This window comes from Lepidothrix coronata, unplaced genomic scaffold (assembly GCF_001604755.1).
Source record: "Lepidothrix coronata isolate B3197 unplaced genomic scaffold, Lepidothrix_coronata-1.0 Scaffold109, whole genome shotgun sequence".
In the NCBI taxonomy this organism is placed as follows: Eukaryota; Metazoa; Chordata; class Aves; order Passeriformes; family Pipridae; genus Lepidothrix; species Lepidothrix coronata.
The window spans coordinates 2775850-2797387 of NW_016690289.1; the positions used below are offsets into that span (position 1 = coordinate 2775850).

Genomic DNA, 21538 nt, shown 5'->3' on the forward strand with positions numbered 1-21538 from the left:
CAACTTGACCTTGTACACAACCAGCTGAGTCCTAGAAGGAAGCAGAGTGGGCTCCTAAACTTGACATCTACCACTTGGTACATGCTTTTGGTTGAAAGCACCACAGAGTAGTATATTTTGCAGAGTTATTTTCTAGTGGTCTTTCCCATAGTATGAAGCCCTTCAGATCCAGAGAATTGCTAAAGGGATGTAAGGATTTGGTAGAAAGAGGAAAGTAAGAGAATACTACAAAAAAGAGAAAGGTAACTAATTCACAATTTGAAAAGAGTCAGAAGTAATATCTAGTTAGGCCATTGACAAGGACATGAACTTCCAGAAAAGTCCTGATTTAGCCAGACTGCTGAGAAGACCTTAAGACAGTGAGCACACCTTTCCCATTACAATCTATGCATAATAAAGCAAGGAGGACGAACACAGCGGCATATAGGGTTCAAACACCCCCAGGTTAAGTTGTTTAGTGTATGTGCACTGCCAGTGCGAATGCTCATATGGACAATCACTTAAAGAACAAAATGTACTAGAAGTGATGTAAAGAAGAATGTTAGAAAAATACATAACTATTTGTGAGCAGCAATACAGAAAATATTTAAAATACCCAAAGGAAATTAATTCGGAATTAAAATACCTGTTTACAGGACGGAAGCATGTATGTTGGAAAGCAGTAATTCTGGAAAGAATACAGAGTCCATGGTACTTAACCCAATCAGCAGGATCTCCCAGCATGATGCTGCTGCTAACAGCAGCAACATAGGCCAATGTGACCTATAGATTTATAAGAAGACTTTTTATCTATCTTTACCTCTTCATGAGACTTTCATTGTGAATATCACTGATAACAGTGTGTTCAGATACGCTTGCTATAAAAATGATCCAAGAAATCATGAATGAGTTTATTAAAAGGTCCCAAGAATGATCAAATGCCTGGAAAATCCTCATCACAGAGAATCCTTTAAGACATTTAAGCTATTTACAATACTGTAGGAATATTTATGACATGACTGAGCAATTCTGTATGTGAAAAAAAAAGACTGGAAGAGGCCCCTGGATTATCAAAATTTATGTATAGTTTCTGTAGGCACAATATCCTGTAATCCCTCTCTGTAAAGAATAATTTTTAATGTAGAGAGCTGAAAAAGACATAGTAAGGTTAATAAGGACAGAGGAATCTAGTTGGATTTAAATAACTTTTAACAGAAAATAAAATAGCAATTTAAAAATGAGGTAATTAATTATGGGCATAATTAACAACTGAAAACTTTGGACTCACTGTCAAAAGACATTCTCTTTCTAAAAAGAATGAATTTTTAGCTATTAATTTTAGCTTTTGTAATTTGGCTGACAAAATTGTGGGTGCCATGAAAAAAATTAACGTTTGCCTTCCAGCTATATATTTCATCCAAACTATCAGGGTATCCATGAAAATGGGGTAATTAGTATCTCTTAAACTACACATTTTCCTCATAAAACAAAGCAGCATGACTCATCGGTTTATCTATGTTCAATGTAATAAATTACTGCAGATCAACACACATAGAGGCAGCTGGAATCTCTAGTTGACTGCAAAATGTTAAATGACCTTTCTCACAATGAAGTCCTGAGGCAGGAAAAAATATTACATGCAAGAACTGCAGCGTCTCTATTGACCTGTGCAGTAGTTCCTTGCAAAAGTCATTTGCTAAGCCATTAATTTCAAAATTGTGGACAATATGAGTGTCTTCGTGTAAGTAACTACACTTCCAATAGTGGTATCTCTCCCCCTACGAATGAAATACACATTTCCCGGAGTGAAAGGCACAGTTTATAACATTTCAAAACATTACAAAGCCTTATTTCTACATTAGGAGTCTCTCACAGCTCCTGCAAAAAATTTAGCAGAGCAAAAATTGGAAAATAACAGTTAAGAAAAGTCATCATCTGTCAACAGTGTTTTGCTATAAATTTCAAGGTAATTTTTCAGATCCCCGAAAAAGCACTGAAAGGCAGTATTCCACACCTGATGGACCTCTGGAGTTTCCCACAATGGTAAACTGAGAAGTTGCATATGAAGAGGGTTAACCAATCACCCCTCCTCACTACTCCACCTCTAAAGGGGAGTTCCTACGCAACTTTTGAAGTAGGGAGGTGTTATGGAAGAATAATTCGAGGGCTTAAAACGAGATGCGGGTTGCTGATGTAGCACATGATCCTTTTCCAGGCAAGGAACTGAATATATTTTCTACCTTACAAAAGCTCTGGTCAACAAGGCATTTGTGAAGCCTCTGCACCTCCTATCTTTACCTTTGTTATGGTTTTTTGATTTACAGGTCTCGGTTATGACATAAAGCTTGAAATCGAAGTTTCGGATTTTTATTGAATATTGAACCCTGGGGGAAAAATAATTGCAGACTCTTAAATAGATACCAGAAAATGATGATTATTTAGTCCATTTCAAATTCTTCAGTGACAGGGCAATCTGAGCATAATGAAGTGACAAGTGGCACCTATGTGATTTTCAAATCACTCAACTTCTCATAACAAACATAGATTCCTCTTGCAAAATTACTATTATTCTCATCAATAAGTGGGAGCAAAAATAGCTACATTATTTCTGGTTTAACATTCCTGTAAGCAAACAGTTAGTATGAGAAACTTGGATGCAGTAGCACCTGATAAGACTTTTTGTTGATATAAAAAAATATTCATTTGCCATTATAAGATACGATTCAAAGGAACATTTACCTTTTCATTTCTCTCTATCTGAAATCATAGTGTTCCTGCATTTCACAGCACTCTGCTATAGGAAAGACATTAAAGAAAACTAGAGACTCACTGAGAAATTAAGGTTGGAAGTCACCTCTTGTGATCCATAGTCCAAGATCTTGTTCCAAACGGGGCTAATTTCAAAACTAGATGAAGTCACTCAAGGCCTCTGTAGGCCAAAAAATATTATTTTTACCATAATATCATAAGATCTGTATTCAGCACAGGATACCTAGGCTTCTCTGAGCTTGCCTTGGCCTGATTTTTAGTTGTGGCAGCAATTGCCTGGTGGCCACATGCCTTTTGCCTCCCTATGATGGCTTTGCTCTGGAGCACCTGGGGCAGGACACTGGCACCCCTACCTAGTCACTGTGGGAAAAACAGACCCTCTAGGGTAACAGGGATGGGGACAGTAGCACACAGCCTTGAGTGGAGTAAAATTGAGGAAGAAGGGGGTTTAAACCATGAGCATTTACCTCGTACTCATGAAGAACTTGAGACACCTTGCTGTGAAAACACTGCTTTCTGCTCAAGTAACATTGATATAATTCACCTTAGGATCCAGAGGGACATATGAAGCATAACGCTCAAAATCTTGCTCATAGACTAAAAGAAAATAAACCTGATAACACACACATACACACATACACACATAAAGCTAAGATTTATTTACACTAACATTTATTGTTAGTATAACAGAAATCTTAACAGTCTGATCTAAGAATTAGTACTACTCCTGCTCTAACTATTAGAGGGAAAAAAAAAAAGGAAAATCAAATAAAGAAAAAAGTACTTCTGTATTAAAAAGGCAAAGTCCCAGTAGTAATAATACAGCTTAAATTGTTATACATACAATTATTAGTTTATAACCCTTCTTCTGGTAAAAGGCACATGCTCTAACTGTTCCTGTGGGTCCCTAAGGTTGATGGCTTCAGCCTGGCAGTGGTGATGAAAGACATTCAGTAAGTCATCAGCATCTGAAGTCCTTTGTGAGGAGGAGTATGATGCTGATGGGTTACTTCTTCCTCAATCTAAGATCTCTTTGTAGTAATTTTTAGATATCATTTCTACCTTGCTCTTTCTTTGCTAGTCTGCAAGTCCATACTATATCCACAATTAACATATATGGTGTTTTATATGTCTTAAAACTTGTTCTTTGTTCCCCCTAAAAACATTCGTGTCCAGGTTCAGGTCTGTATTTCTTGAAGTGACCAGGGGTGAACTTCTTACAGACCTGGAGTCTCCAGTGCCAAGCCTGTGAGTCATCTCTAATCATCACATGCCTGTATTGCTTTGCATGGCATTCTGTGTGTTCACTTCTTAAGCCTTCTACTATCATGTCAGGTCTGCTTTTTTCCAGATTATGTTACAGTTGTAAATATCTCATTCTTCACAGAGTAGCTGTTCATTACTCTTATTTATATAATATCTATGGCGGTACTGTGCCATAAGAAAAGTAAAATTAATTAGCAATAGCCACCTTGTCAGAAAAATTGCTGTTATAGCAAAATCAAGTAAAAAATAAAAGCTCCAGGAAGGTCAAAAAAAATTTAGACAGCCTTAACCCTGAGGCCTTGCAAACTCAGCACAAAGCACATGGCAATGGCAGTCCTGTACTGCAGGGCTACGTGGTTACAGAAGAGTGAGGACAGCAACAGAATAAAATGAATATTTTCTGCATAACAGTTTTAGCTGTATTTATGCTTTTTTGGTGTTAATTAGATAATGTGGACTGTGATTGTTGTTATTATTATTGTAAATGAAGTATTACCAATAATTGTTTTTTGTATTTTTGTTAGATTGTTAAGACTTTAATTAGCCTAACAAGAGATTCTGAGCTCTATATTTATAGTGCTGAAGAAGAGTTGAAGCCTAACAACTGGTCCAGTTGAAACTTCACAATCTCCCTGAACACAGATTCCAGCATCTCTCCAAGTAGCCTTTTCCAGTGCTTAACCCTTCTCTTGGGGAAGAATCTTTTACCCACTTCCAGCCAGGATTTATCCTGTCACAGCTCATGACTATTGCCTCTCATACTTTCACTGGGTGCCTTTGAGAAAAATCTAACTGCACCTTTTGTGTAAGCTCCTTCAGATAGTAGGTAGATGTTAGTTTTCCCCTCCAAGCCTATTCCTCTGCACCTGCGTTCCCTAAGTCTCATCATCTGTCATGAGCACTAGTCCCTCAATTACCCCTGCACCCCTTCAGTGGACTCTCTCCAGTTTCTGTTCACATAGTCTATCCATCTTTCCCATGGTCTACCATGAAAAACTTGCACTTGCTCAGAACAGGCTTTAATTCTAGTAATGACATGTAGATTAACAGAAAGGATTGCCATCTGACCCATGTCTATGTGTACACACACTACTGAAGTAGAAAATCAATTCTAAAATTTAAAAGACCAAAGCTAGTTTTTGTTTCTCCTGTTTATTAGCGTTGAAGTCATGAGAAAAAAAGGAAAATGAGGAAGCTTAGAAAAACTATTATGTGTTCATGAAAATATTAATAGTTTGCCTTTTAAAATGCATTAATTGAACTTACAGGAATCCACATTTTATATAATAATTCCAAATAATGTACTTCAGTGTTTCTGTTCTTTACTAATAGCCTCATGCCTCATAAATGTGTAAGGTTTCTCTGTTTTAGATTAATTTTAAAAAATTTTGAAATAGTTCCTTTAATGAATGGTATTGCTTCACCTCATTTCAGTGAAAAAATTAAAATCCCACTCAATGATTTGAAACCTCATTCATTTTCATCTGCTACCTGAGTGTTGTTTCTAAAACTGTCATTATACTGCCTCCTTCTCAAAGACAGCATTTCAGAGAACCCACTGAACACCAACACCTTACAAACACCTCCCTGTGATCTTGTAAGAATCTCCCAGTGTACGTTCCTGTCTCCTGATGCAAAGCATCATAAAAGAGAAGAGCAATTATGCTAACTGCTTGTCAGCGTTTAAGATCTTGCACTCAGTGTGAGTCATTACCCCTACAAACTGTCAGCCAGACTGTATCACTGAGACAAATAACACTAGGAAAGGCTGTTTTAAATATATATGTTGAAATAAGGCTGCAAACTAAAAAGAGGTCAGAATAGTTCCCTGTTTCTCTTTTATAAACACTGAAAAGACATAAAAGCTGTGCGAGAAACACCAAAGTGTGCATTGAAAATACTGCTTTTTATTACAGGAGTTAAAAATGGCCTCTTGCCCTGCAGGGAGGTGTCACTACCCATAGCTTCCCATCCCTTTCGGAGCAGCCAGCCTTTGTTGTGCCCTAACAGAAGAAATACACAGTGGTATGGGTACAATATGTCCAACTTGTACTTCAGTATATATACACACACCCCTATTTCACCAGATTCTAATATACATTAGCCTTAATTCAAAACAATGAAATTGGTGTTTCTCTTGAGTTCTTTGGCATAACTGTTGAGTGGTAATTCAATATACTTATCTATTGATCTATCAAAATGGTGTTCTCAAAAAGACTATTCAAAGACACACAAAAAAACCCCTCTAACAACCTACATTTTTTATGAGCCTACTCTCAAACAAAATAAGAGGAAATTCATGGAATAATTTAAACATAAATTGCACATCTTTCAAAAACAATTATAAAAGACATGATGTCCCTGATCTGGAAAAATGTGCAAATTTGACCTGGAGGCCTAACCATTTAGAAGCACATCCTACACTCTGCACTTGTACAAAAGTAGCTTATGTAAAGTAAATTAAATTAAATTTTTTTCCTGTTACAGAGATGTAGAATCAAGGGCCATGCTACAACCTTTTACAGGCTAATAAAGGCTTTGATCAAAACCAATGCTTTTTAAAATGCACTCTGCTCCTACTGTTTCAATGTATCCCAGTTCTCTAAAAATAGTCACCAATATGATTGACTTGCTTTCTGAATATTAACAATGTGGATTCTCTTCTGTATCTTCTTGGCAAAACAAGCCACGCTAAAAGACAGACTAAAGTACATCCACTTCTGAACTACTGTTTGCAAACAAAGAAGCATGTTAAGCCTGGGGGAAAAAAATCCTTATCAAATGAATTCTAATTTACCTTTTCACATTCAAATATGTAAAAACCCTAAATGTGATATACAGAGGTACACATCTTGTCTTTTTGGTTGGAAAAACCTTGACATGAGATAGAGGGCATACTAAGGGGCTGAGGGCATAAAGGTTAAAGAAATCTATACAAGAAGATCTGAAGATCTAATTATTTCTTTTTGAGCTTATTAGAGGTCAAAAAGATCACTGACATCCACAGAACACTTCTCTTTACTAAGATATTGATCCATCTGTTATTGGCACAGACCTGCAATACACTACTTAGAGCTGTATAGATGTCTTAACTAATTTGATATTTTTATTCCTACCGAAACACAAATATGACAACACACACATATATACATATATATATAAAATATATAACAAATTATGTACAATTTCCTTCATTATTCTATAAGAATGACACAGTTTATCAGTAAAAGATGGTTTTTGCTGCTTTCCATCTTGCTAGGCTACAACACTTTTGAAACACAACTACAAACACCAAAAAGGAAGCATCTGTCACAGAGTTCCAGAGCATTTTGCTTCTTTTCATTGTCAGGTTCTCAATACTTTCTGCAACACCTTCAGAAGTGAAAGTAAACCAAAGCTACTTATTTATGTCTTTCCAAAGAAATTCGTAGTGTTTAGCAAATAATATACATTTGCAGAAAATATCAGCTAGCACTACGTCTGCTGTAACTACTGTCTTCTTACAAGCAGACTGTCTTCTTACAAGCAGCATCCTTACTCCTTTGAATTTGATGTCGAGTAACACAGCCCTCCTGCCTCTTGCAGATACACCAATGCATTTCCTATGCTTGAAGGAAAATGCAACCAATAGTAGAAACCTGGGCCCTTACAACTGTGCTCAGGAAGCTAAGAATTCAGGTCTCTCCTGAATAAGGGAGGCCTTGATGCCTGCTAGGAATTACGCTGTTTGATTACAGTCTGCATACATGCTTCTGGCAGTAAAGGCTTAAGCACAAGGCCTAAGCACAGGGAGAAGTGCTAACCATTGTCTAAAATGTCACCATGAGCCTAGAAACCATCAAACCAGGACCCACATCACTGGGGACTGCCCAGTCTGGAGCAGTATTTCTCCCAGATACCCGGCATTGGCTGCTCTGCACTCACAAGCTGTTTCACTGGAACAAATTTGAAGATACTTTTGCATATTATCAACAGATAGTAAAATATGCATTGTGTACTATCAGTTACAAAGCCTAAGGATTCACTGCACACAGCTCGTGAAGGCAGAGGTAGAAACACAAATGACTGCTCTGACAAACCTCTCCTGCAACAGTACCTTATGCAGATTTTGCATCTAATCATCAGAACTTGCTTTTACCATAAAACTTTCTCCTTAAGGAGTTGTAGCAACTTCAGCCAGTATGCAGTCCAAGTGCCCAGCACAATAAGGATAGCCCTCTAAACATGCAACCTTTTGAAGTTCTGGTTGGGGCTTTTCATTTGCTTTTTCTGAGAAAACAGTGTTGGTGATGGATCTTGAAAACTTTAATTTAAAATGGCTACAGGTATTTGTGAGATAGACACGACAGTTAGGGTCAGCTGGGACATACGACGTGAATATCAGCACTTTTTGTGACAACAGCAACGCGTCAGTGACGACTCTATTCTCTGACCCAGAGACTCACAGATTTTGAGTCTTGGTGACCTTCAGAGCAAAATGCATCCATCTTCTTTACTACTTGATGAAATCATTTGTATTTCAAATTCTCTTAAACGAAGTACTTATCTGTCAGGATGATAGGCACTGTACAGAGCTGGCAAGGAGAAAAAGAACTATATAAAGCACTCAGAGAAGTCTTTTATTCAACTGCTACAATAAATGACAGGTATGTCTCATTATGCAATTCCCCTAGCTCCTCTTAACAAACCTGACCCCCAAAACTATATCACATGAATCATCAGTATTGTGGTTTCAAATATTTTTCAAAACCAGTGCAGTAATATCTTCTTGCAGTGATTTGCAGCATTGGTCTTGGGCAGGAAGCACTGAAGATTTCCAAAAGCACATATGTACATCTCAGCTCATTCAATGAGGACAACAAAAGAGATAGTGTGCCAACATAATCTATACAGCATTTTTAACTTTCTTTATGATAAAATATTCACATAAAACGAATGAGAGAAAACATAATTTAACAACATAAATAACTAAAATACCTTCCGTATTCAGATGGAAATTGTGCACAACCATGCTCAAAAGACTTTGTATATTTCATTAAGTTTAAGTAACTCATTAAGTGATTTTCCATTAACAAGCTGGATTATATAGCGATGAATAGGGGGATAGTGTGAAAACAGAAGAGGAGACACAGACATGGGTGTGACTTTACCTGTTGCCTCTTTTCAAATTCTAACTTGATACGGGATTTGATGCAGTTGCATGTGTCCTGATACGTCTGCTGCAGCGCAAGTTCCATGAGGTGTTTGTGGTACGCTCCTGCCAAGTTTCCGCAGATAAAAATTATTACATTTGCCAATATCTAGGGAATTAAAAAAAAAAAAGGGGTTAGGAAATTTATATAAATAAATTAACAGAAATTAATTCTAGGCTGCAATGAAAGATTACTGCAGTAATGTATTTTGCTTTTGTTTGATTTCTAGCAAAGGTTAACCTTTCAAAAAGCCTTCACAATTAGTGGCAAAATCCCAAGCAATAACAGAATCATATTTAGGTTGCATACTGTTATAATTTAGCATTAAATAAGAATGAAAATTAGAGACATGTTTGTCTACTAAATGAGGTACACATTTCCTGAAAAAAGAAATTCAGCTCATGTTAGACATCCACTGTGGAGTATTAATTAGGTGGGATCATGATCTACCGATGTAAAACAATAGCTACGACTCCCAGTAACAATTTCGGAAGCCATACTATTGCCACGCTCTTTTGGCAAGACATTTTCTTTTGCAGTGCCATGTGGTCAAGAGGTGAAAAAGTTTCACCTACACACATGAACAGCCTGACCTGCATTTTACCCCAGCCTGATCCACTACTACCTGTTAGTCAGCTACAAATATTATAAGCTATGTTTAGGTAGCGAGATCTGACATCTGCCTACTAGAATATACTTTTTCCTTCTACCAAAAAAACTGCATTTGCTTAAAACACAGAACTTAAAGATTTAAGATTTAGGCTCAAACTTACAGCATTAGATGCCCTCTGTACACAACAACTCACAAACATGAGAAATTAGTTTGCTTAAAAAATCCAGACCTTTGCTGTGCTTCACCTTTGAAAAGGACACAACACTGTGTGGTGATGCTAATACTTTTAACCATACCCAGCTTATTGCTGCAAATAAAACAGACGCATTTATCCATTCTAGCTCACTCAGAGCAAAAGAAATATGAAAGAGTAATGAAACAATTCCTAATTCAATAATAAAGATTAAAAAAAAAGATAATATTAAATTGAAGGTGAGATACAGTTGCACTCTGGTCAGAGCAGGACTCTATCTCTAAGGCCCTAGTGTATCATACAACCTGGATTACAAGGACTACATGATGTCACAGTAATCATAGTCTGGGAGGGAAGATGGAAGAAAGGAAGCCAAAATTTCACTAATTATCCACAGTTTTAACCATGAGGCTTAGGACAGATTTCCCTAGTGATCATTCATTGGCTGGTTTTTGTGGCAAGAGATCTGCACTATATGAGAAACTGTGGTTTCAAAATGGCTTTTTGTATTTCTGCAAAGTCACTGCTCCTTCTTCCCAACACCCTCTGTGAAGGACTCCTATCTCCCATGCAGGAGTGTCCTGGGAAGATGTCCTGAGGTGTTCTCATTGGCCTTTGTTAACCCCTTCCTATTGGCTGTTAACTCTTTACCTGATTGGTTTTTCTGTAAGACCCTGAACCTGTAATTGGTCCCCTTTTGACCCTCCTAAAAGCCTTATAAACCCCTATCCCCACAATAAACTTCCTCTTTCGTCCGTCCCTCCCTGGTGGTCTGTGTGAGCTCCTTAAGGGGTCACCGGGCCACGTGGTGGGGGCAGGGGGGAAGAGCATTCACCTCCAGGTAATGGGCTGGCACCCAGGGCCTGAAGGTCTCCCCCTCCAACTAATCCGCCGTAGGTTTTGGTGTACCTATGGCAATCTTTTGTGAATAGCTAGTAGTGAAAGAGCCAAAGATCAGAAAAAAGTCCAGCAGTATGCTACAGTGGTTCAAAGAAAAAAGATAAATTGTCCCATCAATCAAAATTCATGTTCTTGTGGAATACCTGTTATTCACAAAAAATACACGGGTATTTTAATGCTTCTTTTATAAATGGACACTTTAAAATGAAAGATTTAAAAATATACTTTTATTGACTTGTCTGATATGTCACCTCTCATGGTTCCACAAAGCTAAAAAAGGGAACTATCCATCTTTGACAGAAAAATGATCAATGTTTCCAATTGGATAGAACTTTTCTTTCTTTCCCTAAAACTTTAAGATCATGGCACTATAATGTTTCTAAAAGCAACATCTGAGTGATTTTGTCAATTTTTCTAAAATACATAAATGTCAATATAATAAGGAAAATGTACACATTTCACTTTCTCCAAAGAACCTCTATGAAGCAGAGGCAAAAGAAATATTTTAAATGAAACATTTCACAACAGCCAATAATTAATCCCATGAAAAACATACGAGAATATGGTGTACAGTAAATCATTTGAAATTAAAATACTTTTATATCTCTTTGTAAATCACAATTGTTTGATTCTGCTGTGATGTCAGCAATACCATAGCACTCTCAGCAGACACGGATTAGTGAAAAAAGATCTTATGTGACAAATAGCAGTGCAGGGGTAGGGTGTCCCAACTGGCAATCATTTCAGGTTTTTAAAACAAAATTATAATGTATGAAGACTGTTGGGCATACAAAATGCTCAGATATCAGTGGGAACGTTTAGTAACAAAATGATCACTAAAATGAACTGAAAGCAACAGTGTGCTGTGATAATCTCTAGGTAGATGTTGCTGTTGAAAGACGGCACACAAACTTACTAAATGTATTGTCCAGCTTCATAAAGTTATAGAGTATTTAAAGCAAAACTTCAGGAATTTACTCAGTTAAAATAAAAAAATACTGTAATGGGTAGATAGAGGAGTAAATCATGAGTATCTTCTTCACCGTCATTGAAAAACAAGTTTGTTCTAAAGTCACATAGAGTCTCTCAAATTGGACAGGTTCAGCCCAAAACTATTAACTGAGCTTCTCACTTCTTAAGCAAGTACACTAAGTAGTATGCAACCATAAAAAAGTTTCTTTTGTTCAGGCACCTGCTCTGAGAAAGCCCCATGCTGTGAATCCTACCTGCACCAAAGCACTTGGAATGAAATTCTGAGTCAGACCAATCTTCTGTTCTCTAGGCTAGGACTCTGCAGTCTTTTTTCCTTTTTCTTCCCCCCCCATCCCCTCCATCCCTGCTTCTCCCCTGCCCAAGATGTATGTTAGATAATAAGAAAAGATGTGGTGGATCTTCTGGTAAGAAATTCTGCATCTTCCTGTGATAGTTCCGACAACTGTGCAGCTAAAACTGTAACTGAGAACCTCTGTAAGGGAATTCGGGGACAACTGAATAGACTACACAACATAGCTAGGGCTTTGGCCCAGGAGGACAAGACTGAGCTGTGGAAAAGGGTGTAAATAATGATGGTAACTCAACAGCACAAAAAGACCAGGGTGACATCAAATACAGTGTTGCATAAACCTAGTTCATATCCTTTATAAACAGACATTGTATGACAAATATAAACAAAAAAAACCAAACCAAAAAAACAAAAAGACAACCAAAACAAAAACAAAACCAACCAACAACAATGACAAAAAAACAAGCAACAAAAAATCCTGCAATATAGATAAACCCTAGTAAGGTCCCACTCAATTCACCATATGAAAACACTGAGTGATACAGCAGAAGTTTCTATCTCTCTGTATAGTTAGAGTGCAGACAGAGGCCAGTCCATCTCCTGGGCCATCTGCATCCCTTCAGACTGATCCCCTAAAATATATACTGTAGTGAAGTTTCTGCTTTATCAATAAATAAATTCAATGTCTAGAGAAGGTGATCTAAGTATGAGTCAAAAATTAACACAAGGAACACCAAGGTACCACTGGGAAGTATCTCTAGGTACTCCAAGTACCAGCTTGTCCCTCTAATCACTTAAGGAACATAATCATGCCTGATATCTCTTCCATCTCTTTTGACCTACAGAAAACTACACACTTCCAGGCAATCCAGGCAATGGGGTAATTTTACATTCAAGCACATGTATTTTTCAGTGAATATCAAGTAATCAGATGTCTAGTGCTTCACTATGAAAATAGACTATTTAAAAGCAAATGAAGATAAAGCTAAGTAGCTATGATTAATTTCTCAAGAGAGTACTACAGAACTCCGAGCTGCAAAAAAAAAGTATCATACAGTTCAGCTGATGAAAGCTGCCCACAAAGATACATACACACAAATAAGTACTATGCTATATAAAAATAAAAGAATTATAATAGAAGTTGCTGATTCTGATTCAAGAATAAATAATTTGTTAAATATCTTAGAAACTCTTGCTAAAATACCTAATATGAAAATCAGAATTCTCCATAGATTTTCCCTTCCAGCTTATGAGTTACTTTGTTGCATTTCTTTCTTCTTAGATATTGTACATATATTTCCTGAATTCTTGCATGAACAGAATTTAAAAAAAAAACAACAGAAAAAAATTAACTTTTTTTTCAGTAGTCTTCCACTTTTCTTCTAGGTAAGAAAGCTGAGGAAATGGAAGATGAGGGGTGGGCAAAAAAGGCTATCATTTATACTGTCTGAATGGAAATTAATGGGAGAAAAAAGGGTTCTTATGTCAATGCCAAAGTGCAAATTCTTCAGCTCTGCAAAGATGAATTGTCTCTCTCTCCATTTGATCTTTGATGTGATGGTTTGTGGTGTGACTGGCCAAGCTAGGAAACAAGTCTATACTTCTTTGGAACCTGTACAGTTTTCGACTCAGACATAATTCAGTTAGAAAGAACTATGTCAGATAAAAACTGAAAAACAGCATTTAAAAAGGAAATGCTTAGCCACCATGTAAATTAGTCACCATGTACTATGCCCAATACCATTATTTTAAGTAGATGTGTTCAGAAGGTTCTCAAGCTATTCCATGCAAAATTCTTGCCCATGGATCTCTGGCCAGTCTTACAATGTTGACTTTTTTTTCTTTCACATTTCCAGACCTATGGAAGTCCAAAGTCCAACATCTTAATACATTTCAGTGTCAGAAAAATCTATAGCTATGTCATAGCTCACAAGAAGGATGACAAATTTGAAAAAGGGAAACATATGGCAACCTCTGTTTCAAAAACAAGCAGTTTGGAGAGGAGCAAAATTAATGAAGTCTGGATTTCTATGGATTTGTATCATTTTGCCCACTAATTTCATGACTTATACAATACTTCCAACTCCTCAAATAGGTCAAAGATTTCTATAGCTGGCCTAAAACAAGTGATTATATGTTGCCTAGTAAGCTGCTGTTACTGAGAGTAACAACCGGTCTTTTCCCATACGTAGTGAGATCACTAAGTTGGAGCTTTCTTTATTATGAAAGCTCCTGTGTTTCACACAGAAATGTATCAACCTCTTGGATTTCTATTTCTGTTTCAGAGATAATGGTCAGGGTTCAATGAATGGTCAATGAATTAAGGTTATTTGGGTACAGAACACGACAGGTTGAAGGAAAGACAGATTATGGGCAACTGCATACTTACTTCCTCAGGAATTAAAAGTAAATATCAATTTATTTAATCGCTGCATAATTATTTTACTACTCTAAAAGGTAAAAGATATTTAAATCCTTCAATACTTATGGAGGTGTTTCCGTTTAATGAGACTGAAAGTGTTTTGCTAAGGAGCGTGAGTTATGAGGTAGACCAAACTCCTCTTTCTCAGCAACTGTAAATCTGAAATTAAGAGTCTCCAATCAAGGAAGTACGGAAAAAAGAAAATAACAACTCTTTATTAAAGGATATATGTGTATTGGCAAAAACAGCAAAAGAACACAAAACCAACTAAACAATAATCCTGTATCCAAAGGTCCCCCCTTCAAAAAGGAAACAGTTTGATACTTCTCTGTCCTCTAGCTCGATTCTAACCACAGTTGGCAGGGGGCGATGCTGGATCACTGGAGGAGCAGAGCCTGCAGTTGCCCAGTGTTGGTTGGCAGGGGACGCTGTTGGACTCTGGCGGTTGCTGTGTGGGGCCCCCAGATCACAGGAGAAGCCGACAACAGAGATTTCCCACCCCACTGAGGAGGGGAAGGGGAAAAGAGGAAAGAAGGGCGGTTTTTTTTCCCACTAAACTCACAGTGTCTGCGGCTGGCTGTGGCCAGGACTCCCCTCTTTCGTCAATGAGCACAAACTCTCCGATGAAATTTGAGCAGATCTGGGCTGGAGACAGAGCAGCACGTAGGCAAGTCGAGGCCAGAGAGCAGCCAGATGACCTGGCCGAGAGCAAAACGGCCTCAGAGCTTTTCCAACACACACACCCCTTGCCTCTGTTAAGGCAAAAAGTGGAGTGCCTCTTTCCAAGGAGAGGAAGGGAGAAAAACTACCCATCCCCCCCACCTCCCCACTCACACACCTCAGCTTAGAGAGGGCCATCAGCCTGGAATGTAGTTCTGCCAGCCAGCTCCTTTGTGTAGGTCAATTACCAAAGGTAAAAAACTGTCTTCCCCATTCAACATCCCTCCCCCACACTGCAGCAGGGGAAAGAAAATTCACCTTTGGTTTTTTAGAACAAGTAAACCCATGACCACAATAAAAAGAGACTACAGATGAAGAGAAGAACAGGAAGCTTCAGTACCCTCAGACCCTTTGTCTGTATCAAGGAGAATGTCAAATGTTTTTCAGAAAGGTAAGTAGAAAAACAAGTTGCAATTTTGCAAGAAACAACCCAATTAAAAAAAAAAGGAAATATAAAAAACCCACAAACAATCTAAAATTTCTCAAAGTAACTGAGAAACAACAAAAAACTAGTTTGAATTAGTCAGCATCCCAGATGGCTGCATATTTTCAGTGTTAAAATAAACTTGGTAAAAAGTCCCTTTGTGGGAGGGGAGTTGATGTCATTGTAAAAGCCAGGAAGTTTTGACGCTATCTTCTAATTCGTATGCGTAATTCTCTTTGTAGCTTTTGCAATCAGAGCATTGAGGACAACAGCAGGATATTCAGTTTTTGTAATATCTATGTTATTTGACATGATTTTCTTTTCATCATTATTACAGATTGAAATTTCTCATAGCTTTAGGCTGTTCTGTGGAATGACTGGATTTATTTTACTCAGCTCTGTGCATACACAGACCCTATCTATACACCAGTGTAGATGAAAACTGATCATAAACTCTAAGCTCTTTAATCAAACCCAGGGAAAATAAACTAGAAACAAGAATCAGAGTTATGGCCCCTTTAGATCACTTCTGTGTAATACATATAATCAATATCATTGACTCTAGTTAATGACTCTTAATATTTTGAATCTAAGATAATTTTTTGCCCGAGGGAAACTCATACTCTCTTCAGTCAGAAGGAACCATCCAAGCCACTGGGCTTCCCTGCTTGCCTGCAGAGAGGTCTTTTGTGTTTACATGCATCTCTGAGATCATTTAATTTCTTTACTACTAAAACTGTTCAAATATATTTGAATAGAGAATTAATTGAAAGAAACAAATAAAATAAAAAATTCAAATTATTCAGATATTTAAGTAAAACTAACAGTAACTTTGGGTTTGGCTTGAATTCTGGAAGCAAAATCTGTAAACAATAGATACTCTCATTGATGTTAAAAACTAAAATTGTCTCTCAAAAAGAATGAGATTAATTTTTAGGTTCTGGATCTCATATAAGGGTGAGCACTAGTGTGGTCTAAAAAACAAACAAACAAACAAAACCCCCCAAAAATGCCCATAAAATTAAAAGTTTTCTAAAAAAACCCCAATAAATCATTAGTCTTCGTTATATTACAGAAATAATCCTATGTCTGATTTTGAGATACACTCAGTCTTTTCCAATAGATTAATCTGTTTCACTCTTAAAAAAAAAGAAGACTAAAACCTGTAATATAAGTACACTTACTTACAGGACGAGCAATACGCTGCTAAGTTTAATGTGTGCCAGTAGATTTCTCCTTACTTTCCCTCATCAGGAGTATTACTAGGCAATCTCTCCTGTACTATCTACCAGTCTTCATGAAGTTTATTTCATACCACTATCTACCAGGCTTCATGAAATTTCTTGATATATTATATGCGTCTAAGTATCTCCCCTTCTGGCAACTTTTACAGAAACTAATCAACAGGTTCAAAAGCTACCAGAAGAAGGGAAGACAAACAGATAAATGAACTAATAATCACATATGTGCTCTTTATTTATGTACTTGTATGCTTAACCCTCAAAACCACAATAATGATTTCAGCTTTCTTCCCTAATTGCTGAAGTTTATACTGTATGTAACTGCACTGCATGTTAATATGCTACATACTCTCAATTATCAATATAAATGGAAATTAAAATCAATGGACAGTTAGGATTACATGGATAAATTACAGTAAGAACATATAATCAATGTAATTTTTTTACTACATTGCAAACAGTTGGCAATTGATAGACATTTTGAAATAGTATTTTTTATGATCTCTAAATGAAATTCTGATTTATATAAGAGTATTTTTCTTAGGTAACATTTTTCTCTATCAGTAGTCATAATCATCTGGATAAGCCTATTAATAAGAAATGAACTCAAGTATTTGTTCTGCTTGTCTGATGACTACGTCAAACTTTTATCAAGTTCATTTGTCATAATTTGTCAACCTGTGCTAGGAATCAGTGGTCTTTGGCTATATACTTCACAGAGAATGGTATGGAGCAGAAGGGAGAATAATGAAGTGGTGTGTGAGGAAAGTGATGACCTGTAGAATTGGATTAAACTGATTCCAGAATGTCCCCAAAGTCAAAGTTTTGAATTATGACAGTCTTACCTGTGTTTGTAATGTTTTATAAAGAACTTAGTTATCATTTTGAACTATACTGAGATCTCTGATCAGTATTTGGGTTAATTCTCAATTGGAAGCAGTCTAACAGGAAAATTTGCTCTCAGGAAACCTGAAAGTTCTATTTTCTGGTGTCAGGCAAATGCTGTGAAGAGTCAGCAAGCCAGGAAAAAGAAAATACTAAATTCAGTTTACATTCAGGATGGAATGAATTAAATATTAAAACCTGTTCAGGTTTTGCTGCAATTTCATTCCATCTTTACATAAGAAATGCCATTTTTCTCTCCTTCATGCCTCAAAACTGCTCAGATGTTATTTGTCAGATCAGGTTTTCTATTCCAAAGCCTTAGTGTGAAGCACATTGGACACTCTGAAACAGTTTTTTCTAAATCACATGGTTTGTGGGAACACCTGGGTAACACCTCAAAAGTTAGCACAGTACCTCCCATTCAAAGAATAGAATCACAGTCATAAAATTGTTAAGGCTGGAAAAGACCTCTAAGATTATCAAGATCACCCTGCACCACTGTGTTCACCACTAAACTGTGTCCCTAAGTGCCACATCTACACATTTTTGAACACTTTCAGGGATGATAATTCCACCACTTCCCTTGGCAACCTGTTCCAGTGCCTGACCACCCTTTCAGTAAATACATTTTTCCTAATATCCAATCTAAATCTTGCCTGGCACAACTTGGTGCCATGTCCTCTTGTCCTGTTGCTTGTTACTTGGGAAAAGAGACCCACACCTATCTGTCTAAAACCTCTTTTCAGGTAGTTTTATAGAGTGATAAGGTCTCCCCTGAGCTTCCTTTTCTCCAGCACCTTCTATTCATACCAGCATTAGTGACAACTCCTATATAGCAGCATGTGGTTATACACAATAGACACCTAAAATACTACACAGCATTATTAGGAATAGGCTGTTACTCTTAAACTAGCTGAGGGCAATGATTAAACAAATGGAGGTATTTGTTGAGGGAAGAGAGATTTTCCATGTCTCCACACTTGTTCTATTCTTTAAGTCTGAATATAAGAACCTACCATTCACTCCTACCTTCTGTTCCTTGTCTTTTAAAGAACTATTTATGTATGCACAGATCTTCCCTCCCAGCTTCTCAGATCACTGAAAAGGTTTGGGCAAAGGACTCTTTCAAAGGTCTTTTGGAAATCCAAGTAGAGCTATCAGCGAAATCAGCCTCATCTACCTGTTTGCTGATGTCTTCAGACAGCTTCAAGATACTTTTAAGAAAATAGCTCCTTTTACTTCTTTCAAAATAGAATGTGTTACAGCTTCATTTTTCAACTCATGAAGACACCGAGTTTACAGGCCTACAATCTCGCTGACCCTTTCTAGAACCTTTTCTTAAAGATTATTTTCACATTTTCTGCCGTATGGTCTTCAGAAACCAGAGTCTATTTCAGAACAATCTATATATGCTCTCCTTCCCCCATTCCTCCAAGAAGGATTTTAATGTGAGATTTTCTTCAGTTTCTTCTTCTCTGAACAGGGATACAGAAATTGTTTCTCTGTGATGGCCTTATCCTCCTCCCTGAGTATTTTTGTAACCTGGATGTCAAATGGCCTTGTAGACTCTCTGAAAGTTCTTTTTGTAACTCAAGTGTTGAAACAAGGATTCAGCAAGCAAGGAAGGCAAGACTAGTTTCGTTAACCGCCATGGCTCTAGTTGTTATCTAACATAAATTACATACTTGTAGATATATGCTCTTCAAACTCCTATCTGACCTGAGCACTGCATACAAAAGCGTTTTGCAACACTTTAAAAAACATTTGCACAGATGAAATCACTTTGGCTGATTAACTTCAGTGGAGCAAACAGATTCTAAAATTGCTGATAAACCATGCTAATTAGCAGAATGAATACCAGGAAAAATTGCAACTACAACAGGCACAATCACAAGGTGAACTGAGATAGCTCCATAAGCTTTTTTATAGTTAGACTATTGTGCATCAAAGGCAAATGTTATTTTAACTGAATTACAATTTAAAGCTTCTTATGATTATGTAATATTAAAAGAAAAAATATAATTCCCTTTCTATAATTCTCTGACACATTCTGAAATATCTTTAATGCTCATATTTTAATTTACTCATTCCTGTGCTCAGAAGGAACCTCTGTTCTCTAGAGGTTCATTCTTTAGGAATGAACCTACAAATTCTGTGCACTGTACAAGAAGCAAGTTTTAGTTTGTGAATGCTGGAGGAAAGATTAAATTCTGGCAGTAAATGTGACAAAGTTTTTCCTTCCAAAGAATGTATTGCAAAAATCAAAAGGGTTTAATACTGTGAAGACAAACAGAAGTCCACTAAACTGGCAATAATGGATTTCCATGAAAATCTTGCCTATTATTACCTACACCTCTACCTTATTAGCAGATTTTGCATTTAACGCACTTCTCACGGATTAGTCTACACTTTGTATACTACATTTCCACATATTTTAGAAACAAAATCTGTGAATCTAATATTGAAATACATTATGATGCTTTGCAAAAACTGACAGGCCTTCCTACATAAAAAGAGAAGTTACTAACAATATGAAGGAAATAATATTCCAATTTCCAGATGATTGCACTCATATTGTTATTATATTTATTAATTTCTGATTTCACTTTCAAATTTGACTGGAATAGTATTGGAACACTATGGATAAATTAGAAATAGTCTCTTTTTACAAATTCTGATGCACATGTGGCAACAAAAATAAAGAAGCAATTTCCGTTCTCTAATGATTTTCGCCTCCTGCCAGTATTTATAAAAGATGCCTGTGTTCAACCTAGTATGTTCTAATCTAATAGAAAAATTACATAATAGGTGCTCCTAAGCAGCAATATGAACAACGCAAAAAGTGCATTTGACTTGTGGGAGGAGGGGATGTTCTACATGGAATGACTATTTTTTTATTCTCCATAACAAAAACAATCCTGTACAAAAAGAAAATTACTACTTAAACCCCACCAGTTTCAGTTGCTTTTACAGTTATCTTTTACAGTAAAGTAAATTTCACCCTGCAACCTACCCTTTAATAGTACAAGCTGTCATTAGAAAGATTTGACAGCACATCATGAAGATACAAAGTAATGCTACACTAAAAAAGGCCTGGAGCAGTATTTCTGACACATCACCTCTTCTCAGTCAGAGAAGGGTGCTGGAGCATCCACGTGTTGAGAAGTAATGTGCTATCTAAGGGAAGCAGATCTCAGCACCACACAGAATAGCAGATTTACTTTGCTTTTCAGTTATGTTATGTTTAAAACACAGTTTCCCAAATCTGTAAATTCCCATACACATGAAGTTATTAGTTTTTCTTCACTCAACATTTATCTCAGATGAATCTGAGTGGATGGACACTATCCATGCTAACCACTGGGACTGGATAACAGTCCTTGCTCTGTTTTACTAACCAGTCAAACATATTCATGTAAGTGTTTCTCAGTTCTCTACAATGGGCATTCAGTATCTCTGCTTTCAAAATCCCACTCTGACCAACAAACTCTGCTACCCTGTTACCCACCACTTTCTGCAGAAAAAGGTTTTAATATACCCTCCTCTTTGAGGAAGCAACAAAATTGCAGCTAGGAACCAGCAGTTATCCAATACCTGTAAGAGTGCAAAAACTGACTCCTTTCTTTTCCACTTCCATTGTTTGTTAGACACA

General features: G+C 36.9%; 1 protein-coding gene across 1 annotated transcript in view; it reads right to left on the reverse strand.

Annotated features, from left to right (window-relative positions):
- Positions 1 to 21538, reverse strand: part of ADCY2 (adenylate cyclase 2) — a 210831-nt gene that overhangs the window by 98416 nt on the left and 90877 nt on the right. Inside the window, exon 4 of the mRNA XM_017824122.1 lies at positions 9165 to 9314. Within this exon, the coding sequence (XP_017679611.1) occupies positions 9165 to 9314 (150 nt within the window). The remainder of the gene's footprint in view (positions 1 to 9164; positions 9315 to 21538) is intronic.